A 24,020-nucleotide genomic window follows, 5' to 3' on the forward strand; every position below is an offset into this window, starting at 1 on the left:
GGAAAAGGAATACGTCAAGGCTGTATATTGTCACCATGCTTATTTAACTTACACACAGAGTACATCATGAGAAACGCTGGGCTGGAAGAAGCACAAGCTGGAATCAAGATTGCCGGGAGAAATATCAATAACCTCAGATATGCAGATGACACCACCCTTATGGCAGAAAGTGAAGAAGAACTAAAGAACCTCTTGATGAAAGTGAAAGAGGAGAGTGAAAAGGTTGGCTTAAGGCTCAACATTCAGAAACTAAGATCATGGCATCTGGTTCCATCACCTCATGGGAAATAGATGGGGAAACAGTTGAAACAGTGGCTGACTTTATTTTTGGGGCTCCAAAATCACTGCAGATGGTGATTGCAGCCATGAAATTAAAAGACGCTTGCTCCTTGGAAGGAAAGTTATGACTAACGTAGACCGCATATTAAAAAGCAGAGACATTACTTTGTCCACAAAGGTTTGTCTAGTCAAGGCTATGGTTTTTCCAGTAGTCATGTATGGATGTGAGAGTTGGACTATAAAGAAAGCTGATCGCTGAAAAACTGATGCTTTTGAATTGTGGTGTTGGGGAAGCTCTTGAGAGTCCCTTGGACTGCAAGGAGATCCAACCAGTCCATCCCAAAGGAGATCAGTCCTGGGTGTTCATTGGAAGGACTGACGTTAAAGCTAAATTCCAGTACTTTGGCCACCTGATGCGAAGAGCTGACTCATTTGAAAAGACCCTGATGCTGGGAGGGATTGGGGGCAGGAGGAGAAGGGGACGACAGAGGATGAGATGGTTGGATGGTATCACTGACTCAATGGACATGAGTTTGGGTAAACTCCGTGAGTTGGTGATGGACAGGGAGGCCTGGCGTGCTGCGGTTCATGGGGTCGCAGAGTCGGACATGACTGAGCGACTGAACTGAAGCAAATCTGAGCTCAGGTGCCGGCTCTTCCAGGAACCCTTCCCTGACTAGCCTCCACCCAACGCCCCCACACAGTACCCAGGGTACTATTATGCGTACCCACAATACCCGGTGCTCCCCTCCGTCACCCTCTGACCCTGAGCCTCGCACAAAGCGCCGGAGGATGCAGTAAACATGGGTTGACCGACTGGGTTCTAATCTAAAGTCCCATGAGGGAGGCGCTTTATCTCGCGGTGTGTCTGGAGAAGCGTCCTTCCCATAAAGGAGCGGAGATGCAAAGGCACGCAGGCGCTAACGGCCTGGCGACGGTGGGCCTGAACTGAGGCAGGTGGGTGGAGCCTCTCCGGCGCGCGCTCCCGAACGGTCCCTGGGGAAGGGGGATCAACGAGACGCACCGGCCTCCGAGAGTCCTAGAGAGGTCCCTCCTTAACGCACCTGTCTGACCGCGTCCGTCGCCCATTTCCGGCTCGCGGCAGGCTGGGGCAAGCTTACCTTAGGTGTGGGTCTGTGAGGGTAGGCGCGTTTGAGTGGCGGGGCCGAAGTGGCTGGGACCCGGGTTCCGTGCTGTGGGGCTGCTGCGGGCGTCGGCGGTGGCGGCGAGGCTGACGCTGAGGGCGGCGCGTCTCCCCGGAGCTGCCTCCCGCAGCACCGAGGCCTTGCGGGTTGGGATCTCGGGGGAGCCGCACGGCGCTCGGCTAAGGTAGGAGCGAGGTTGGTCGCGCCCGGCCTGGGTTGGTTTAACGGGCGAGGTCTCCAGAACCCGGATATAGTGAGCCGAAGCAGAACACTCTGAAGAGTGAAAGTGGTCATTTTAGAACGAGAAGCTCATTCAGAGAATAACAAAGTGACGCCTTCTATTTGTCAAGTGAAGTAAAAGATGAGTGAGTGAGGGCTTTTTTTCCCCCAATTTTTCCTTCTTCTCGGCCGGTCAGTACGGCATCTTAGTTCCCAGACCAGGGATAGAACCCGTGCCCCCTGCAGTGGAAGCTCAAAGTCCTAACCGCTGAACCGCCAGGGAATTCCCCAGAATGAGGCCATTTCTTTTTTCTTTTTTTTTGACACTTGGTAACAATATTTTTTAATATCATTTTATCTACACAGTACTTTACTGTTTAACAGAATACTGAAAATATAGTCCAACATCCCAGTTTTAAGTGCAATAATCAGAGCCACCATTGTATTTAGAAAGTGAGAGTGAAAGTGAAAAGTCGCTCAGTCGTGTCTGACTCTTTGTGACCCCATGGACTGTAGCCCACCAGGCTCCTCCATCCATGGAATTTTCTAGGCAAGAGTACTGGAGTGGGTTGCCAGGACATTTCTTTACTGAAGGGAATCTTGTAGTTGGAGACACACGGATAAGTATTCGCACTATAATGTGGTAAATGCAGTCGTGGGGTGAACAAATTCAGTAGCTAGAAAATCAGGAAAGAGAAATCTCAATTGATGCAGCAGAGAAAACAGAGTGAAAATGTAAATACATTTGAGAAGGATAGATAGATACACACTCAGTAGAATATTAAGCAGACGCCTGGAAAATATTAATGCCTACTGCCATTCACTTATTCTCTGCTACATTTAAAGCGATTCTTCCTCCTTCCCCCTACCCAAGTTTACAGGTCTCTTTTTCATGAGTACTCGAAGTTGCGTAAACCTTTCTCTCTCTCTTTTTTTGACTTCTCATGTTTCTTATCTATACTCTTGTGTTTTGGGAGGCTGACCTCAATCATCTGTTTAGCCTCTTACGTTTTCAGTTTTTTCAGTACTCACTCACTAGGATGGTTGTCCGTATTAAATGAGAGTGTGTGCTCACATGGTTTCTAAATGGTAAAGCCTACATAAGTTGGAACTCTTTTGATCAATTATAGTAATGTATGTATGTATATCATTCTTATGTTTTCTTTAGGTTGAGCACACTGTCGCATTCTAGCCACCAACAAGGCTATTGATTTTACCTGCAAAATGCCTTGACTGACTGCTGCTTTGCTGCCGCCCTGATCTAAGTCTCTGTTTCCTGCTTGGACTAGGGTAAGTGCAGCTTTCCTTCTTGACCCTTCATATCTATACTCTGCTGACACTTCGCAGGCAGAGTGACCTTTGTAGAACATATATCTCCTCACTAAAATAAGGAATAAGAGTGAAGTCCATAATTCTTACTGCATGCCCAGGTCCTGGGTAATCTGTTTTCCTCCTTCCCCTGTGTTCTGTCCCTCTCTCACTCTACTGAAGCCACACTGCACTTTGGTTTGTTTGCAGACTGCCCGTAATGTCTAGGCCCCAAGGCTTTTGCCTGGAAAGTTCTTTGAATGACTGGCTCATTCTCATTCATTTGTTGGGTCTCATCTTAAATGTCATTTCTTTAGAAAAACCTTCTCCAAGTTGATTGTCCCCATTAACACCCTCCTTATTTCCTTTTTAGAACTAATTCTCATTTATAATTTAAATTTATTTATTTACATCTTTTTTCCTTCTGCTGCACCAGTTTGTGAGTTTCAAAGGGCAAGCACTTTGTCTGTCTTGCTCTCTCTTGTGTTCCTAGCTTCTGTGGGCCAGTCATAGATATATATTGAATGTATATTTTCTTTGATTTTGGAAGAGTGGGCCCTGGTGACTAGTTATAACACATCTTCATTTAATGATTGTAGTTTTATCCTCTTCATGAAATTCTAAGCTATTTGGGGATATAAACTAAGTCCTGTATGTTTTCTTTTTACCCTCCACACATAAGTGGTTAGCAAATACTGAGTTGAATTGACATGACTCAGAATATATGTCTAGTCTTTTGAAAATGTCTTGTTATTCTGTTTTCCAGTGGAATGTTTATTGATGTAGAGGCAGAACTGGAATGTTCGGAGCTTCCTGATGTCTTATTTATGCTGTCCTGTTGTCTGTCTGGTCTTCCCTACAGACTTACAGTCTTCTGGGAAGGGGTGCGAAGATGCTTATAGAGCGTCCAGGGATGGCAGAAGAGCCTCAGCAGCAAATGGGTGGCCCTGTGGTAAAACTGGAGAAAGAGCTGCCATGGGGCAGGACGAGGGAGGACCCCAGCCCGGAGACTTTTCGCCTGCGGTTTCGGCAGTTCCGCTACCAGGAGGCGGCCGGGCCCCAGGAAGCCCTCAGGGAGCTCCAGGAGCTCTGTCGCCAGTGGCTGCGGCCCGAGCTGCACACCAAGGAGCAGATCCTGGAACTGCTAGTGCTGGAGCAGTTCCTGACCATCCTGCCACGGGAGTTCTACGCCTGGATTTGGGAGCATGGCCCCGAGAGCGGCAAGGCCCTGGTGGCCATGGTGGAGGACTTCACACAGAGAGCCCTGGAGGCCAAGGCGGTGGGTGAGAAGGGGGTTCTGGGTCTTGCTTTGTTGATGTGGAAGGGAAGCTGTAAAGAATCGAGGGGTTTGATGAAGCAGTGGGAGTGGGTGACGTGCATGCAGAGTCTCTTTTTCTCTGCTCCTGGGCCACTAGAAGTACTTTTTGGAGGGTAGAGGAGTTTTCAGCAAGGAAAGCCATTCCCAGGGAAGATGCAGGGCTGGTGTAAGGGCTGGTAGCTTCTTTTCTGGTCATCAGGGCAGGGGCTTGGCCATATTTCCTTTGTGAGCCTTGGGTCCAAGAAGGCAGTGGTGGACCTCCCAGTGGTTAAGACTGGCTTCTAATGCAGGGGGCACCGGATTCAATCCCTGGTTAGGGAACCAAGATCCCACATGCTTTGTGGCATGGCCAAAAATTGGAAAAAAAAAAAAAAAGGAAGGTAGTTATGGATTTCAAAGGTCCGGAGGGTCTCCTTCCTCTTTGGGTGGAGACGTATGTGGGCTTGCAGGGAATTCTACTTGGTGAACAGTTTTTCTCAGGAGTGCTGTCTGTAGCAGTGCTGTTTCCACGTCTGAGACATTGGCTCAGATGACTCACATAATGAGTGACTTTACACCTCAGAGGCTTCCCTGGGTCTCTGGTCATGTCTCTGTCCCTCTCTGGTACCGTTTCCTGCTGGCTGTCTAGGAAAGAGAGGGCAGGCCCGAACATTACTTACTGTTTTGCTTGCAGATAACAACCTTCCTTCAGTTTATTCTCCCCTTTCCCATAGCAGTCACCCTAACTTCCTATGTTGTCTAAGAGAGTTGTTTTGTTTTGTCTTTAGTAGAAGCTTAAGAATGGACCAGGAAGGGCCTATTTTTGTGGGTTTTGGTTTTCCTTGCTATCTGTGGAACAGTTTTTTCCCTCACTAATTCACTGCACAGTCTAGGCCTTGTATTTTTTGTTTTCAGCATCTTTAACTGAGGAATGTTTTTTTCTAATGCATGTTTTGGGCTGAAGTTCTCAATGAAATGATACTGTCTCTCTGTGATGTTGTTCTTGGTGGAATGTGATCAGTACCGAGGTGAGCTGAAGGGACTCTTGTCAAATGGCATGGATATAGACAAGTATCTGATCTCAGAGCCTGATGAAGGCAGTTTAGCTTCCTTTTCACCTTTTCACTGCTGTGCTCGGGAAGAGCTGAGCCAGCTTGTCTGTTCCCCAGCAGCTGGAATGGCTTTCATGACAGTATTAATGCAGGCCTCATTCTAACAGGTGTTGGGGACTCTTCTTAGGTTCCGTGCCACGTGCAGGGACAGCGGGAGGAGACAGCACTTTGCAGAGACCCCTGGGAACGAAGTGTCCACCTGGGGCCTGTGGAGGTCAAGCCCGAGTGGGGGATGCCCCACGGGGAAGGCGTCCAAGGCCTTGAGCAAGGCGCTGAGGAGCAGCTCAGCCAGGACCCTGGAGAGGGGACGCAGGCCTTCCAGGAGCAGGGTAAGATGCAAGCAATAAGAAGATAGGGCGCAGAAAACTGCTTTGTACCCTGCGTTCCCCTTTCCTTACCCCTCAGCTGACAAACCAAGGCACCTGCAGGTGCAGTTCTGCGTTTCCCTGACTTCCTCCTTGACTTTAGTAGGAAACATGCAGTGAAGCTGTTTTCTATAGCTCAATATCTCAATATCTGCCAGGGCTATCTGGGATCATGCTGTCTTGTCATTTCTTCTCCTTCCCCTCACATCCTTAATATGGAGAGCGCCAGGGCATATGTAGCTGACATGTAGGAATTTTTTTTTTTTAAGTGGGTGGATAAACCAAATCCCTGAAAGTAACAGGTGACTTTACTGCATTGCTGAATCTCAAAGGGGTTATTGTGAGGCTGTGACTTGGGAGCATGAACCGTTCTGAAGGGCCGTGTGTATTGGGTTGGGCCCTTCTTCCCATCTGAGAACAGAGTGGGGTACACCCATGCCCGGCCGGTCTGGAGTCTCCTTATAGTTCCTGGGGTTCTGTGTGTCATGCAGCAGAGCCTGTGGTTGAGCTGCTGCGGGACAGTGCTAATTCTGCTCCTGTTTTCCTTTCCTGCTCAGCTCTGCCAATCCTTCAGGCTGGTGCTGGCCTCCCTGCAGTGAGCACCAGAGACCAGGAGGTGGCAGCTAGCTTCCTGACGGCTGGATCTCAGGTGAGCTATGCCTGCCCATCAGGGATCAGGAGGTTGCTTTGAATGAGGTGCACCTTCCTCAAGAGTTTTCTGCACAGCAGAGCACTGTGCACAGAGTTGAGTGATTCTTCCTTTCTCGTCCTGATGGATGTGACAGCTTCGTTTTCTCCACTTGACTATCATCAGTTATTAATTTGGATTGAGCCTTATGCCTTAGGGTCTAGGCATGAGGCTCAGTTCCCTTACTTATATTACTCTTTAATTTCTTTTTTTTTCCCTCAGTCAACTCAGTATTACTCTTGTAACTGTGGTGTTAGTCAGTCAGTCAGTCATGTCCGACTCTTTTGCAGCCCCATGAACTGTAGCTTACCAGGCTCCTCTGTTGGAATTTTCCAGACAAGAATACTGAATACTGGAGTGGGTTGTCACGCCTTCCTCCAGGGGATCTTCCCAACCCAGGGATTGAACCCATGTCTCCTGCATCGGCAGGCAGATTCTTTACCTCTCAGCCACAAGGGAAGCCCAGTTGTAAGGAGGAAGCCATTATTGGTGGAAACCCCACAGGCATGATCTAGTCTATGGTGGGTGGCCAGGAGATCAGTAGCCCTTTGTGGATAGCCTTTATGAATCTGTCTGTGGCTGCTCTTCCTGTGGACCCCCTTCCTCCCTCCCAAGTCAGCAGGAGTGTTGCTGACTCAGAGGTGGGGGTGCCCAGCAGTGACAAGTGGAATGGTCTCTGGCCCCTCCAAAGACTGCACCAGGAGTTTTGGCCTTGTTAGCACTTCTCAGCCTGCCACAGATGGGGATCTTTAGAGCAGAGGTGGGCAGTCCTGTCATGGTGTGAGCGTCTCCCATGGCATGCCCAGTGTTCTCAGGGAGGTGGGGAGTGTCTAGTCTGACAGCTTTTTGAAAGGGACATCAAGTCTTAAAAGTGAAGAGTTCCTTATAGAAGGAAAGTTATCATTTGGCAGAAAAAAAAGAAGCGACTCAAGTTTGATCTCATTAAAGCAGTATTTGGGCAAGGTTTGGTGCCTGTGCTGTTTCCTGCTTCTGTTTTCCAAGGACATTTAGAGGAGAGGAAGAAAGACATCAGCATTTTTTTTTTCAATTAAGTTAAACTCGCTTCTCCTGCCACAAGTATTCTTCTTTACCATGTCATGACAGCAGCACATTCATTTTTACATGGCGTTGTTCTTAAGACAGGGCCTGCCCAAGTGTTTGCTTATCTCTGAGGGAAAATTGATTCTACATGAGGGGGTAAATAGCAGCCCTTATCTCCCTCCAATATGAGGATGTAGTGGAGGTGATTGAGTAGTGGAAATTGGAGTAGTGGTTATTGGGTACCAGCAAAGCGACTGCAGCAAAGACTCAATACAGTGCCTCAGACAAGCCCATCACTTCTCTGTCGTTAAACTGTCTCGAGGGAGGCACTTCCAGTCCCATTTTGGAGCCATCTGGGACCCTGGTTCCTCCATGTTCTCTCTCTGTTCTCCCCTGGAGTGTGGCCCCCTGTGTGTCTGCTCTTCAGCTGCTCCTGCCTTGGGATTATTTCTTTATCCTTAGCCATCTCCTATGCTTTTTCAGGGGTTGGGCCCATTTAAAGACATGGCCCTCGCTTTCCCTGAGGAGGAGTGGAGGCATGTAACCCCAGCCCAGATAGACTGCTTTGGGGAGTATGTGGAACCCCAGGACTGTGGGGTCTCACCTCCAGGTAAGATATCAGAAATGCTCACTGTCTCCTCTGTATTTTGTCAAATCAGGAAGCATTAAGTGTCCTTTTTCCTTTTCTCTTTTAATGACCTTGCCTGAAAGGACTTTCCTGTTTAAGTGTGACTTGTCATTTCCCTCTTCTTTCTTGGCTTCTTTGCTCCCTAGTATCTCTCTCCTCTCTTCTCTTCCCCTTCCTCTTGACCTTATGTAACCAATTATTCTGTTAATTTAGAGTAAAAGAGGGAACAAAGGAAGGACCTGTGGAAGGGCATTTCATTCCTAATAAATGTGCTGATGTCGAGGTGGCCTGGTACAGACAGCTGCCTTCACTGGCCCATCCAGCAGTCATGAAACATCTTCCTTGAGTCAGTCCCGGTGCCAGGCTCCCGGACACCCAGAGTAATAAACCAGGGTGAGGTGGAGGGCACAGTGTGAGCAGGGACAGTGAGCTGAGGGAGGATGTGGAAAAATTGCTGGAACAGGTCTGTGATCCTGGGGAAACTGAACATCTCGACGACTGTAGAGTGGCATGTGCAACAAGGTCATGTGTAAGTAAGTGTGGAATAAACAGTGCTAATTGAATGCATGTGCTGATGAGACCCACAGCGGGGGAGAAATCAAGGTATGTTCCTTAGAGGGTGGCATTGAGTCAGATTTTGAAAAGCACAGGGTGACTTAGTAGGAAATTAAGAGGGAGGGCATTGTAATTTAGCACATGGTTCCGTAAGAAGGCAGGGAGGTGGTCTGACCTTGGGCTGCTGTCACAAAATACCACCAAGTGGGTGGCTTTAACAACAGACACTTAATATCTCCTAGTTCCGGAGGCTGGGAAGTCCCGGCTCCAGTTACTGGCACATTTATTGTCTGGCAAGGGCCTCTCTTCCTGGTTCACGGGCAGTCGCCTTCTTGCCAGCTCCTCATGTGGCAGAGGGAGGGAGAGAGATCTTGTGTTTCTTCCTCCTTTTTTTATAAGGCCATTAATCCATCACGAGGGCTCCCGCTCACATGACCCCTGTGTGCAGAGAGCCAGCCCTGGCTTCTGCTCTTCTGGGACATGGTCCCATCCTGGGGGCTCCACCCCCAGACCCTCACCTAGTCAGGGTTCAAAGGCCCCACCTTCTAACAGCGGCCCCAGGGGTCTGAGAACTTCCGCCTGTGAATTTTGGAGGGAACCCAAACATTCAGTCCATAACAGGTGGAAAGAAGTAAAGGAATGTCTGGTTTTAGAGTCAGAGCAAGTGAAATGCACAGAGGTCATTGGTAGTTGTTAATGGGACATGATAGAAGCCAAGTTCTGACTAGAAGTTTCCCTTCAGATCCTCTTCAGCGTTGGTCTGTATCTCCTTTGTCCTGTAGGCCTGGGGAGCAAGGACAAGGAGGCAAAGACCCAGCTACCAGACCCCAAGGGGCAGCTTGCTTGCGGGCCGGCAGAGCGGTGTGGGGAGCCCGCTTTCCAGGACCCGGAGCTGGGAAGACCATGCGAGCAGGAGGCCAGGAGCTCGCTGGGAAACGCGCCTGGGCCGCTCCCGCCCCAGCACAGCGTCGCCCCGCTGCCCGATGACCTCCAGACCCACAGCTCCTTCTGGAAGCCTTTCCAGTGCCCCGAGTGTGGGAAAGGCTTTAGTCGGAGCTCCAACCTGGTCCGACACCAGCGGACGCACGAGGAGGAGAAGTCGTACAGCTGCGGGGAGTGTGGCAAGGGCTTTGCGCTGCGCGAGTACCTGCTGAAGCACCAGCGGACGCACCTGGGCCGGCGGCCGCACGTGTGCGGTGAGTGCTGGAAGACGTTCAGCCAGCGCCACCACCTCGCGGTCCACCAGCGCAGCCACACAGGCGAGAAGCCCTTCCAGTGCGCGGACTGCTGGAGGAGCTTCAGCCGCCGGCAGCACCTGCAGGTGCACCGCCGGACACACACCGGCGAGAAGCCTTACACTTGCGAGTGTGGCAAGCGCTTCAGCAGGAATGCCAACCTGGCAGTGCACCGGCGGACCCACACCGGTGAGAAGCCCTATGGCTGCCAGGTGTGCGGGAAGTGCTTCAGCAAGGGGGAGCGACTGGTCCGGCACCAGAGGATCCACACCGGGGAGAAGCCGTACTGCTGCCCGGCCTGCGGCCGCAGCTTCAACCAGCGCTCCATCCTCAACCGGCACCAGAAGACACAACACCGCCAGGAGCCCCTGGGGCAGTGAGGGCGCCTGGCCCAGATGCCCCTCTTTGGCTCACGGAGAAGGCGGGACCTTCCGGGACCTCGTGGGAGGAAGTACCCACTGTACTCCCTGAAGGGCTGCGGGTGTCAGGAGTGTTGGGTGTGGAGAGCCGCTTTGACCCCTTTTCTTTCTCCTTGTTTCAGATGATGGGTAAGGGAGAGGCCTGCTTTAGTTGAGATGCCACTTCTCTCACCCAACTGGTGCTAGCACTTCTTAACCTTCTTTCTAGGAAGTGATGGCCCAAGTTTCAGTTCAGGTCAAGGTTTTTCTCCGTCCATGGATGTTCACATCCACCTCCTGAGCAAATCTGGTCTTCGTGGTGAAATCTCACCTGTCAGCAGCTTGAACCTCATTTTCCAGAGGGCTGTGTCCCTGCAAGATCATTAGCTCAGACTCTGATTCCCTTTCTCCCCCCAGTTCTCTTCCATTTAACAAACATTTATTGAACACCTACCGTGTGTCTGGCACTGGGAGTCCAGTGACCAGACAGCTGAGACCTCAGTGCCCCAGAGTGTGGGATCAGGCCCTGGAAGCAGACTTGTTAATAAAGCAGAGCACCCTGAGTTACATTCCCGGTGAGTACTGAGTGAGAGGAAGTTCTCCGCTCCATCTGCCCAGTTCCTGATCTTTTTGTCCCCAGCTGGGGCGCTTAGGCATCCGCCTTTATTTTACTGTCTCTGTGGCCCCTTCCTCTCTGTGACCTACTGTCATTAGTAGTTTCTCCCATTCCATTGTTCCTTGAACAAAAACAGCTGTCCACACATCTGTTAGGAAATTAATATTTTGCTTTTGGTCACTGTCTAAACATGAGAGTATTTTTTAAAAAAAATCCAGTTTGAAATGAAGTTCTAATTAAATGAATACAAAAGATGAACTGGTATTAATACTCTACATTTGATGGCACTTTACAGCATATAAAATGCACTTCCCTGTTTTCCCACTTGACACATTCCACAAATATTTATTGAGGCCTGACAGTGTGCCAGGGACTCTTCTGGGTGCTTGAGGTAGGTTAGTAAATAAAATGGGGGGAGTCCCTGTCCTTGGGGAGCTTACGTGTTAGTGAATGTATTTGATCTTCAGAATCACCTGAGGTGGAACCTTTGGATACTCCCAGATACCCTCTGGACCTAGGCATCTGGGCATGTGCCTCCGTCCTGTTAGCTCTGGCCCTGCAGTGCATTCGCCACCACCTACCTCTTGTTTCTGAATCATCTCTGTCCTCGGTGCATCTCAGTCCTTGTCATCTGAGAGGTGCTTGGGATCCTCAGGCCACCTGGAGATGATGAGACGGTAGCTGGCTGTTTTTATATGAATGCTAATTTAGGAAAAACAAAGATGTTTTTAGGAATTAAATACATTTTTTTAAAAATAAGAAGATGCATTATCTGTAACTGTGTTTAAGCTCTCATATTATTTTGCCATCATTAAAGGGTTTCCTTTTACTTGGACTTTCTGGAAACTGCCTAACTAGCCCGGACCGTGCTGCAGTGCCTTTGGACGCCACTGCCGAGTGAGTTAGTCTTCTGATGGGACTGTAAGTTAGTTGTCTTTGGACTGTGTCCTGTGTTTGCAAGATGTGATTTGTCTCATGGTGCCTCTTAATACTATCTTCTTTCACTGGGGTTTTTCCCCCCATTTTCCATTGTAAATGAGATATTGATAAATGGTAATGACTTTAATACAGAGAGTTGCATTACTCACTCTGATTTGAAACACTTTTATCACTCATTTGGCAGGTAACCATGGTGTTTACATTTGATTCAGCAGAAGACCTCTTGGCCCTTCAGTTGTCCCCGTGAGGCTGTGAGTACTGTGAGATGTCCACTTTCTGAGATGCTGGACTGCTATTTCCCAGCACCGTTGAGTCCAGATGCAGAGTCAGCTCTTTTCTGCCCCACACCTCAGACAAGCCAGGCAAGGCTCATAGCCACCTGGAGTCCAAACCCAATGACAGGCTTCCCTCAGCCTCTGGCTTCTAGTCTATAGGACATAGGGGCTGACCTGACCCAAGTTTGGTCTTTTCTAAGAGGTGTGTAGGGGGCATGGGGCCAGCATGGGGTTGCAGTTGCTCATCAGTGACCTTCTGTTTACCTGAATTAAATGGCAGATTCTCTGAGCATACACGGGGTTTTCAGCCAGTTGGGATCTCAGAAGGGAGCCTCTGTAAGAGTCAGAACTTGCTGTCTTCCCGCATGGGCTCCCTTGTTTGCTTTGAGACCAAAGCTGCTACAGTTCCTCCAAAGAGTCCCCAAAGGGAAATTTTCCCGTAGAGTTGTATTAACCTTATTTTTGATAGCTATTCAAATGCCAAATACTGTTTTCTGTATTTTTCTTAGGAATTTTTTTAGAATAGAGAATTTCAAACATATAAATGAATCCTCATGTATTCATCATTTAGCTTTAACCATTTGTTTCTGCATAGCCAATCTTGTTACGTTTCTGCCCATCCTTCTCTTCATCTTCCTCCCCAGCTGAAGTATTTTGAAACAAATCTCAAATGTTGTTTATAGATATTTCACTGTATACTGCTAAATGTTAAGGATTCTTTAAAAAGAAAAATAACCACATTGCTATTATCATACCTAAAAAATTAAATAGTTCCTTAATTTCCAATTAATGCACTTAAAAAAGAAACCACATGATTTTTAAAAAGCTCTTTTAAGATCAAAGTAAGATCCATAAATTGTAATTTGTTGCTTGTCTTCTAAGTCTGATATATCTTTTCCCCCTTGATATATGTTTTTCTTTTTTATTTGGCTATGCTGCATGGCTTGTACGATCTTAGTTCCTCTACCAGAGATTGAACCCATGCCCCCTACAGTGGAAGCACAGAGCCCTCACCACTGGACCACCAGGGAAGTCCCTTTCCCTTAAAATTTATTCATTAAAACAACTGGATTATTTGTCCTGTGTACTTTCGCACATTCTGAATTTTATTGCTTGCACACTCATGGCATAGTTAAATATAGTTCTTTGCCATCTGATTAACTGAAAACTTCAGGTGTAGAGGGCTAGTCAGGTTCATGTTTCACATTCTGGCAAGAACATACTGCAGATGGTGGCTTGTCTGGTTGTTTGTCATTATATAATGTTAAGAACCTAAATGTGAAGTTGAGTGGGCCTTAGGAAGCATCACTATGAACAAAACTAGTGGAGGTGATAGAATTCCAGTTGAGCTATTTCAAATCTTAAAAGATGATGCTGTGAAAGTGCTGCACTCAATATGCCAGCAAATTTGGAAAAAGCAGCAGTGGCCACAGGACTGGAAAAGGTCAGTTTTCATTCCAATCCCTAAGAAAGGCAATGCCAAAGAATGCTCAAACTACCGCACAATTGCAGTCATCTCACGCGCTGGTAAAGTAATACTGAAAATTCTCCAAGCCAGGCTTCAGCAATACGTGAACCGTGAACTTCCAGATGTTCAAGCTGGTTTTCGAAAAGGCAGAGGAACCAGAGATCAAATTGCCAACATCCGCTGGATCATCAAAAAAGCTAGAGAGTTTCAGAAAAACATCTATTTATGCTTTATTGACTATGCCAAAGCCTTTGACTATGTGGATCACCACAAACTGTGGAAAATTCTGAAAGAGATGGGAATACCAGACCACCTGACCTGCATTTTGAGAAACCTGTATGCAGGTCAGGAAGCAACAGTTAGAACTGGACATGGAACAACAGACTGGTTCCAAATAGGAAAAGGAGTATATCAAGACTGTATATTGTCACCCTGCTTATTTAACTTATGTGCAGAGTACTTCATGAGAAACACTGGGCTGCAGGAAGCACAAACTGGAATCAAGATTGCCGGGAGAAATATCAATAACCTCAGATAGGCAGATGATACCACTGTATGGCAGAAAGTGAAGAAGAACTAAAGAGCCTCTTGATGAAAGAGGAGAGTGAAAAGGTTGGCTTAAAGCTCAACATTCAGAAAACTAAGATCAAGGCATCTGGTTCTATCACTTCATGGCAAATAAATGGAGAAACAGTGGCTAACTTTATTTTTTTTGTCTCCAAAATCATTGCAGATGGTGACTGCAGCCATGAAATTAAAAGATGCTTACTTCTTGGAAGAAAAGTTATGACCAACCTAGACAGCCTATTAAAAAGCAAAGACATTACCAACAAAGGTCCGTCTAGTCAAGGCTATGGTTTTTCCAGTAGTCGTGTATGGACGTGATAGTTGTACTATAAAGAAAACTGATCGCTGAAGAATTGATGTTTTTGAACTGTGGTGTTGGAGAAGAGTCTTGAGAGTTCTTTGGAGAGCAAAGAGATCCAACCAGTCAATCCTAAAGGAAATCAGTCCTGAATATTCATTGGAAGGACTGATGTTGAAGGTGAAACTCCAATACTTTGGCCACCTGATGCAAAGAACTGACTCATTTGCAAAGACCCTGATGCTGGGAAATATTGAAGGTAGGAAGAGAAGGGGACAACGGGATGAGGTGGTTGGATGGCATCACCAACTCAATGGATATGAGTTTGGGTAAACTCCAGGAGTTGGTGATGGACAGGGAGGCCTGGCATGGGGTCACAAAGAGTTGGACATGACGGAGTGACTGAACTGAACTGAAGAGCCTAATTGCATTTATTTTGCTAATTGTATAAAAGAATCTTCATTTTTTTAGCTGGGATGCCTCACAGCTGTATCTGTGAACTCATATGGTTCACAGAAGAAGGGAAATACTGGATTCTTCTTTCCCTTATTTACCTGTCTTCACAGTAATAATCTAGTGGCTGTTCTTCTAAACTGATCACCATGAAAGTGGTCAGTTATTATTATTTTTTTAATAAAAAATGCATTCTTGAATTTAAACCAGTCCACCACAGTTGTTGATGCTCAAATAATTTCAGTTCTGACCAGTGGGAGCCTCTTCACATTGGCTCCTGATTCTATATAATGCTAATCATCTTTGTGGTTTCTTTGCTGTCATGTGACAGGGTGGTACAAGCTCATCTTGTTCATTTCAAGCCCCCCTTGAGAGTAAAGAGAAGTGCTTTTAATTATGTCAGGACAGTGGGGTAAACTGGGACTCCAGGGCAAACAGGGACACTTGGTCACTTTATATTTAGCCCTCATTGTGTGTGACAGGGTGTCTGTAGTTTCCTCACGCTGGGCTAAGGCTGTGCACTTTCAGGGCCTAGCTGTGTGTGCCATGCTGGCTGTGGTGGTGAGAAAGGCTGCTGTTCCCAAGGGGTATGACCTTTGTAAGAGAAACCCCTTTTTATTCCCTGGGCGTTAACAGAACGGATAGCTTTCTGCCTAAGGTCTGTCCTGGGGAGCTAATGCATTAAAAAAAATGCTCCTCAAAATGTATGCCAGGGTGAATGTTGTCTGCAGGCTGATTAAGTGTGCTAGAGAAAAGTAGGAATACCTTTGTTTCTTAAGCTGGTTTCTCATCCCATCACCTTCACCCTGCAACACAAGTTGTCTGGATCCACTTCTGAGACGGGGAAAGGAGCTGTCAAAACATGTCTCTTTGCTCTTGTAAACTTTGCCTGAGTTTCTCAACCTTGGCAGTGTTCTCACTGTGTGCCAGGCACTTCTTTGTCTTGGAGGCTGCCCTGGCTTTCTTGTGGGTCATAGGCTGTTTAGCAGGATCCTTGTTCTCAGTCTATTAGATGACAGTTGTGACAACTAAAGATGTTTCCAGGCCTTCCCAAATGTCTCCTGGAGGCAAAATTGATCTTGGCTTAGAACCTCTGCCCTTAGGGTTCAGGGTAAGTGCTGGAGCAAATTCGATGGCTTAGCTATTGGAAGAAAAGACTGGGCTTCTAAGGCCTGGAACTTAAAGACCCCTGGCCTAATTTCTAGAAAACAAAGGAGCTACTACGTCATGTGGGTTAAGTGCAGTGTTGCCAGGCAGAACCAAGAGCTGCTGAAGCTGAGTCTCAGGGTGGGTGCTGGGATCTGTTACAGGCAGCTTGGCTGGTGGCTTTGGGTTCCTTTCAGGCAGGTACCTGCTGTGAAGCCTCCACACAGCAGTGAGCTGGGCCTGGACTCACCATCCCCAGTGAATACAGGTGCATGTTGGGGGCCATGCAAGCACGATGCAGTCAGTGCCAACATTTTTGCCTCCGTAATAAGGTCTTTAGGGCCCACAGTAGACAAAAATATTTGAATGGATGAAAGCCCTGGATTTCTACCTTTTTCATGGCTAGAAGTCTCTCGAGTGTGCCTTAGGAGGGAAGAGCACTGAAGCACGGTGCCTCTCAGTGGCCCCCCAGCCTGGCAGTCATCTGTAACTGCTGCATGCCATCTGCAGGGACATCCTGTTCACTTAGCAGTTCTATAGGTCTGAGTAGCTCACTTGGGCTTCTTACAATTTCATATCCATTTCTTGCCTTTTTTTTTTCTTTATTGGCTCAGTGAAGAGCATATTTCTAGAGACTGGTCTTGTACAACCCATTCCTGGGGTTGATACCTTTCAATAAAAAACTACAGTAAACGTTTGTTATGAAGTAGGGAGGGTAGGCTGTCATCTTCCTTGTGTTTGTCTCCGGGAACTTAAACTGCTGGGAGTGTGAGGGTGGAAGGGCTGGGTGATGCTGGTGTTGCACCCTGAGAAGCAGAGGGACTGAGGAGATGGAAGAGCACAGAGGGGCCAGTAAAAGGGCTGTCTTCACTGCCGCATGCACTAGTCACAGCTCATGGTCTCCATGGCCAGAGGTCAGGAAACATGGCAGATGCAAGAGTTGGCTTCATATTTCCCCTTCCTACTTAAAAACTGTTTACTGAGAAGGTGGTGTATGAGCTTTTAGACAAAGCCTGGGAAAAGGGATGGTAGAAGTCTGTATTTGCCTTCTTGAGTCTCACCCCTGGGAGCTATTTGAGTCTTAACACCATCTCCATGTCTGTGAAAAATTTGAGAAAACCCATCTCTATCATCTGGATGTTTCATCGACTTCTGTAGAAGGGCTCAGCAGATTCTCTGAACAGGAAGAAGCAGAATGGACGAAGAACAGTTTATTGTTGAGAACCAGTTTTCCCTCTAGGTGTTCCCAGCCTTCAGTTTTAGGAATTCCTGCCGCCTGGACTAAGGTGCTGATGAGAAGAATGGAAAAACCAAGAGTTAAAACAGTGTGGTGGTAGGACATATATACCAACGGAGTGGAATACAGATTCAGAAACAGACCCATCTCTTTATGGGTCTGGCATATAATAAAGATGGCATAAAGATGGTGTTGCATAGAAAAATTAACAAATTTGAATTCACAAAAAAGATGAAAGTGACTCTTGAACATATGAAAAGAAGTTCACCTTCAACTCATGAGATAAATACCAAGTAAAGCTACACTGAGATATTATTTCTTATCCTATAGATTCAAAAACCGACTACATGTGATTGATGAGTTTGTGGGAAAAAAGAAACTCTTACACACCACTGACAGAATGCAAAATGATACAACTTTATGTGAGGGGAATTTAGCACTGCTATATCTAACAAAGTTACATGTGAATTTATTCTGAAGACACACCTCTAACAAGAAAAGATACATATGCACAAGACACTTCATTGCAGCATTCTTTGTAGCTCCCTGGTCAATCCCACCTGGTACTGGTCACATCTGTATGTTGAAGTGCTTTATATTTCAGGAAATTCCCAGAGCAGTGGGGCAGGTAACTCGATCATGTGGTATTTGACTCTAGAAGTTCACTTTCTCATAAAATAATGGCATCTGATTAAAAAAATTCAATGTAGGGGATCTAGAGGTGACCAGGTCCACTGTCTTCGAACATCCCTTGCCTTCCATGGTACCACAGGGGATACTGGCACTCAGCTCTCAATCAGATCAGCTCACTCAGCTTGCTGTTTTCAGCTTGGGTAGTGGAAGGGTGGACACGTTCCTGCCACACTCAGTGCTCAAGGTGAAAGCTATCCTTAGGATATTCAGGATAGAGATTTTTATCCTTCATGTTCTTAAACTAGTTAAACAAGGAGGTAGTTAGAGGTAATTCTAATGCCTTGGCAGCCTATATGAGCAAACCCAAACCTAAGCCTGTGAACGCCTCAAGGTTAAAAAAAATCAAAAAGGATGGTCAATCACAAACAGCCAACTTGATTTCCTGTATAAGGCAGCCTTAAACTACAGCCTTTCAATTTACTCACTTCTCTTCCTTGTCTTCACTGTAGACGTCATGCTCCTGCCTCCTGTGTCTGGAATGATTTTTGCTCAAATAAATTGACAAATTTTACTATGCCTCCTTTTTTTATCGTTTAACAATGCTTTTCAGCAGAGACTCTCCAAGTGTCCTCTGAAAACCCCTGACATCAAAGACGCCTGGGGAACTTGTTTGAAATGTACTTGGGGATGGAACAATTTTCCACTGGTACCTTCCTTTTACCCAACTCCTCAGGTGGTAATATGCATGTCTGTTTTGAGAGATCTTGTTCCATCATCATGTGGGACACTGACTGCACCAGAGCACTTGTTGAAACATTTGAATAAATCCCGAAGTTTCCCCCCACCAGCCCAAAGCAGATGTAAGATGGTCCTACAAATGAATAGTAAGTCGTGATCTTCTTAGTGAAGTGCTGTTATGATTCTCAGCTGGTAGCCATAACGCAGGAACCTCTTAAACAACAAGGATAGTTACCCACTGTCAGCAGAGGGAGTGTTGTATGACTTGGAAAATGTGACATAGGAGATATTTTTTATTCTAATTCTCAGAGATGCTTCCACTTTCCCTAACACTATTTTAAAAATGTAGATAATAGAAGATTTTTGGGGGGAGGAGGGAATCAGAAATTCATTTATTGCTATGTCTCACTACAACGCCCAGCTTAATCAAAGTGCTTCACAAAGATTTGTTCAATGTATCCATTTCTCTTGGTGCAGTCACCTAGTATCTGCTTCTCTGCCTGCTGCTGCTTCCCTCATTTTCTCAGTTGCTCTCACTCTCCTTCACTTTCACATCCCACGATGGGGGAGGCAGGTGAAACACTTTGCTTAGGGCATCTTGGGCGCGCACCTCTACAAAAAATGCTTGAGTTCTGTTATAACAGAAGGAGATTGTACTCATCTGTAACCACATGCCAGGTTGGATGTGGAGAGTCCAGCAAAGCCAATGTGATAGTTCTAGGAGAGTTGAGTGTTGCAGATGATTCCAGAACTGACAAAACCCCATCTATACATTATTCTGAGGGCCCAGTCACCACCAGAAATATGAGACAACAAATAAATGATTATTTTAAGCCACTGAGTTAACGTTGGTTATGAAACAATAGTAACTGAAGCACAGCCTGCCCACAGGAGCACTCCTGGTCTATGTCTGGTGCCTGATCTGGGTTTATTTTTCTTTATAACACTCACAACTCTGACATGTTGAATGTTTTTTTTTTTCCTTAATTTTTTTTTTTTTTTTTTGCTTCCTTAATCCCTGGAGCTGCTGCAAGAAAGAGGAAACTTTGTTTTGTTTGCTAATATCTCTCTGGAATAAGGTATCTGAGACATGATTTTCCTTGAGCTCAAATTACCTTTGTTGAACAGATGCAGTACCTGGGGCCCCTGGTGTGTGGAAGGTACCCACTGTGAGCAGAGGGAGTGTTGTATGACTTGGAAAATGTGACATAGGGGATATTTTTTATTCTAATTCTCGGAGATGCTTCTACTTTCCCTCATAACACTATTTTGAAAATGTAGATAGCAGAACTATTTTTTTCCCCCTTAAATATTTTGTTTTAAAAATATAAGTGAACCTTCTGGTATTGTCACAGGATTGGGTTTATGCTACCAAATCTGTAAGGGTGGCTGAGCTTCTGTACATCTTGTAGTTGACCTGTGTGCAGGTTGTTCCTTCCCATTTACCCCTGAGCAAGCAGCCTCCTGGCCAGGACATGAGCCAGGCTGACAAGGTGTTTGTTGGAGGAGAGGCCTCAGAGCAGGAAGCATCCTCACACCTACTGATGAGCAAGGTCAGTTTAAGGTCTTTCAAATGTATTCACTGCCTGCCCCCCTTTAAAATATTTTTCTTGTTCCTTTTTTTTAACCCTGAGACCAAACTGTTGTATTATTCACCATTATAGCAAATGCATACGAAGACCTCTTCATGCTGACGTCAGCTTTTCGTGACATCACGAGGTGATAGTGAGATTTTGTTACTGTAATTGTGGTTCTATGATCAGAGACCCAGGAAAGCTGAAATCCAATCATTCCAACTCCTGAGACTCAGGATCCCACGGAAACAATATGTTCAAGGAACAATAGCAAACAGCCAAAGTTCAACTGTTGGCATGTGAGTTACACCCAGTAACCTCTGTCATGGGCTCACTGGTTAAATAAAGGTGAGCTGGGAAGTAGCCTAGGCCTACGTTGCTTTCCTACTCAGCTCCAGATGAATTAAGGACCTGTGTACTCAGTCATGGTGTTGGGGGCAGGGGGAGCGAGGGAGAAAGAGGTAACGACCCCAGTGAGGACTTGGGCCAGACACACAGATAGAAGAGGACTAATCAAGGGGCCAGGCTGGGAGGAAGGGAGCTTCATCCCTGAATGATGGCCCTTAAGGGCACACTGCCCCTCATAAAATATGGGCCAGTGAACTCCTTGGGCTCTGGCCAACCAGGTTGCTAACTCCTTGTCTGGGGTTGGGGAAATTTAAAAGTATTGGTTAAGGCAAAATCATGAGGAGAAAGACCGTAAGTGTTTTTTTCTGCATGTCTGCTGTTAATTTAAAACACTGAGATTTAAGAAAGGAAAAACTTGACTCCAGCAATTCTGTTTGTAGTAGAGTTGAGGGGAGCCCGGCAAAGTTGAAGTATGCAAAACAGCATGACAGAGGCTGTAGTAGAATTCAAATTCTATGGAGTTTCAGAGGAGAAAAAAATTTCCTTTTGACTGAGGAGACTTGAGGTGGCTTCATGAAGGGCATGGTATTTTATCTGAGCCTTATCTGGGACAATTGGAATTTTGATGGATAGAAATGGGCAAATAGGGCAGCTGGAGGAGAATGAGGAGGGACAAAAAGAGCATGGTGTGTTGGCTGGAATGATGAGTGTCAGATGAACTGCAGTTAACTGGTAATTGGAGGGGCCAGAACCGGATGCCAGTTGTGATGACTTTCTGTGTAATGCTCTCCCCAGCTCTGCCACACCTATCACAGCCTAGGATGTTATCCTGCTGGACAGAAAACCACATACAACTTCAGCCATGAACCCATTACATGAGGCCTTTTCCCTTTGTCTCTTTCTCCAACTCAGCTTGTAGAGAAGCATCTTCAGAAGGATTATCTTGGCCCCTCCCTTTTACATGCTTCACACCCAGAGAACCAACTCTAAGTCCAGCCTCTTCTCTTTCCTAAGAGACGAGGAAGCACATAAGTGGGGCAGTATAGGGCCTTCATAGGTGTTCAGCTGAGACAGTCACTCTAGGGATTCCCGATAAAAGTAGGTAGAGCTGTGGAACTCCAGCCAGCAGGAATCGGGCCGAGAGTGGACAGCTTCAAGAGGACTCTGAAGCCTGTCTCCAAAGCCAGGTTCAGCCCAGAGTGTGGTGGTGGTTGTTGGGAAGGTGGGGTACAGCAGAGGAGTTTGGAAGTTGGGTTGCTTGAGGGTTAAAGATCTGAGCCTCTGTAGGGGTGTGAGGGGGCTCTCAAAGGGCATCTCCTTGGCACAGGCTGTCAGCACAGGTCGTGTGTGTGTGTGTGTGTGTGTGTGTCTGTCGCTCAGTTGTGTCTGATTCTTTGTGACCCCATGGACTATAGCCCTCCAGGTCGTGTGTGTGTGTGTGTCGCTCAGTCGTGTCTGACTCTTTGTGACCCCCGTGGACTATAGCCCTCCAGGCTCTTCTGTCCATGAGATTCTCCAGGCAAGAAAACTGGAGTGGGTTGCCATTCCCTTCACCAGGGGATCTTCCCAGTCCAGGGATTGAACCTGGGTCTTGCACATCACTGGCAGGTTCCTTACCACCTGAGCCACCAGGGAAGCCCACCAGCACGGGTCACAGATGGCTATGAACTCACTGCTCTCATGTGAACTCTCTCCAGAAGGTCTGCAGATAGAGCTACTTTATACCTGTTTATGTGGTTTTGTCTTTATGGGAGAGTTTATTCCCCTCTTGGTAGTCTAGGCAGTCAGCACAGGGGTCAAGATATTTTGGACCTGCAGATTACTTATGGAACAATGAAAGGCTTTGCTGGCCACAGTGACAACACAGGACAGTGAGGTCTGCTCCTCCCACCCTCTGGGTGTTGAGCCTGTCCCTGAGGTTCATCCCCCTTCCCAGCACAGAGGCCCCGAAGGGAAGCTCTGCTATAATAGCCCATGGATTGCAGCCTTTACACTGACCAGTTTCCACAGAGCTCCCTTCATGTCCTTGTTCCTCAGGCAGTAGATAAAGGGATTCAGCGTAGGGGTGACCACCATGTACATTACTGAAGCCAGTGAATCCTTGTCAGCTGAGTGGGAGGGTGAGGGACTCAGGTAGACCCCTGTGATGGTCCCATAGAAGAGGATGACCACAGCAAGGTGGGAGCCACAGGTAGAGAAGGCCTTCTGTTTTCCCCGGGCAGATGGGACCCTGAGCACAGCAGACACAATGTGGACGTAGGAGATGAGGATGCTGAGGAAGGGGATGAGGACGATCAGGCCCCCCACTAGCAGAATCATGAGTTGATTGGGCAGGGTGTTGGAGCAGGAGAGCTGGAGCAGGGGAACAAGGTCACAGAAGAAGTAAGGGATGACGTTGCTGGCACAGAAGTCCAGCCGGGCCATGAGGAGGGTGTGCAGCAGGGAGTGGAGGTTGGCAACGAGCCAGGCGCTCCCGAGCATCAGGGCACAGGCTGGCAGACTCATCATTGTGGAGTAGTGCAGGGGCTGGCATATTGCCACGTAGCGGTCATAAGCCATGGCCGTCAGGAGGAAGTTGTCCATGTTAGCAAGCAAAATGCAGAAGTAGATCTGGGCTAGGCAGCCGCCGTAGGAAATGGACCGGGTCTGTGTCTGGATGTTCGCAAGCATCTTGGGGACTGTGGCGGAGATGAAGCAGACATCCACCAGGGAGAGGCTGCTGAGAAAGAAGTACATGGGCATGTGGAGGCGGGAGTCCGAGCCAATAGCCAGGATGATGAGCAGGTTCCCGGCCGCCCCTACCAGGTATATAGGAAGGAAGAGCCCAAAGATCAGCTCCTGCCTCTCAGGCCGGCTGGAGAGACCAAGGAGGATGAACTGGGAGGCGCTCGTGTGGTTTCCCATCTCCATGGTCGGCTGGTCCTGCTGGGAGATCCAGACCAGGCACAGGCTTTAGAGGATGGTGGTGTCTCCCTCCTTCCCCCATACACCCCCTCTGCTCACATCTCTGTGTTCATCTGGTAGAAACTCGAAAGAAGGCTCTCTGCCTATCAAAGGAGAAGCTTCAACCAGTAAGTCCCATGGCCCCGGCAGATGGCAAAGTCAGGGTTTTAACTATTTTGCCACCCAAATGCTACTGACCCTGAGCCCCACAAAGCTACATGTGCCATATCTCCAAGGAGAAGCCTTGTGTGGGGGCAACAACAACAGAGATACTTTAGGTGTGTTAGCCCCCAGTTTTCCATCATACTCTCGTTCTTTGTTGTGATGATGTCTCAGTATTAAGTAAAGAGCTATAGGAATGTAATTTCCTCTTAATCCCATTAGGATTGCCACCTGAAGGCCCTTTCTGTACAGAGTTCTAGAACCACAATGGCACATACATGGAACTGCAGGATAATATTTGTAAACATCCTCCTTCTCCACAAACCTTCTTCCCCACCAGTAGTTTATCTCCC

At 47.2% G+C, this 24,020-nt stretch overlaps 2 protein-coding genes across 5 annotated transcripts; one reads left to right on the forward strand and one right to left on the reverse strand.

Annotated features, from left to right (window-relative positions):
• The first annotated feature begins 1,385 nt into the window (after positions 1 to 1,385).
• On the forward strand, positions 1,386 to 18,473 carry ZSCAN25 (zinc finger and SCAN domain containing 25). Of its 4 annotated transcripts, none has more exons than XM_065923832.1 (7): positions 1,386 to 1,608; positions 2,812 to 2,933; positions 3,814 to 4,230; positions 5,488 to 5,689; positions 6,283 to 6,374; positions 7,938 to 8,064; positions 9,420 to 18,473. In XM_065923832.1, the coding sequence occupies exons 3-7, from the start codon at positions 3,844 to 3,846 to the stop codon at positions 10,250 to 10,252; spliced, it is 1,641 nt and encodes a 546-aa protein (XP_065779904.1). In that variant the 5' UTR covers positions 1,386 to 1,608; positions 2,812 to 2,933; positions 3,814 to 3,843; the 3' UTR covers positions 10,253 to 18,473. The 4 variants fall into 4 exon arrangements, with proteins under 4 accessions (XP_065779904.1, XP_065779905.1, XP_065779906.1 ...); XM_065923833.1 differs by having other exon boundaries at positions 2,812 to 2,930; positions 3,812 to 4,230; XM_065923834.1 differs by lacking the exon at positions 5,488 to 5,689 and having other exon boundaries at positions 2,812 to 2,930; positions 3,812 to 4,230.
• A 690-nt stretch (positions 18,474 to 19,163) lies between these two features.
• LOC136157332 (olfactory receptor 1f45-like) lies at positions 19,164 to 23,472 on the reverse strand. Its single transcript, XM_065919252.1, has 3 exons — positions 22,561 to 23,472; positions 21,438 to 21,571; positions 19,164 to 19,272 (listed from the first exon to the last, which is right to left on the reverse strand). Exons 1-3 carry the CDS (start codon positions 23,470 to 23,472, stop codon positions 19,164 to 19,166), a joined length of 1,155 nt encoding a protein of 384 aa, XP_065775324.1.
• Positions 23,473 to 24,020: the final 548 nt, after the last annotated feature.

The sequence above is a fragment of the Muntiacus reevesi genome, chromosome 2 (assembly GCF_963930625.1).
Source record: "Muntiacus reevesi chromosome 2, mMunRee1.1, whole genome shotgun sequence".
Classification (NCBI taxonomy): domain Eukaryota; kingdom Metazoa; phylum Chordata; class Mammalia; order Artiodactyla; family Cervidae; genus Muntiacus; species Muntiacus reevesi.

Bases quoted from the DNA above. Each gene is read 5' to 3' on its own strand.
- ZSCAN25 (XM_065923832.1), top strand. From the start codon at position 3,844: ATGCTTATAGAGCGTCCAGGGATGGCAGAAGAGCCTCAGCAGCAAATG. The intron at 5,690-6,282 runs GTAAGATGCAAG...TTTCCTGCTCAG, and splicing joins GCAGGCCTTCCAGGAGCAGG to CTCTGCCAATCCTTCAGGCT. The intron at 8,065-9,419 runs GTAAGATATCAG...TTTGTCCTGTAG, and splicing joins CTGTGGGGTCTCACCTCCAG to GCCTGGGGAGCAAGGACAAG.
- LOC136157332 (XM_065919252.1), bottom strand. From the start codon at position 23,472: ATGGAGATGGGAAACCACACGAGCGCCTCCCAGTTCATCCTCCTTGGT. The intron at 21,572-22,560 runs GTCAGTGTAAAG...CTCGTCTCTTAG, and splicing joins AGGGAGCTCTGTGGAAACTG to GAAAGAGAAGAGGCTGGACT. The intron at 19,273-21,437 runs GTAATGGGTTCA...CTGTTATAACAG, and splicing joins ACAAAGGGAAAAGGCCTCAT to AACTCAAGCATTTTTTGTAG.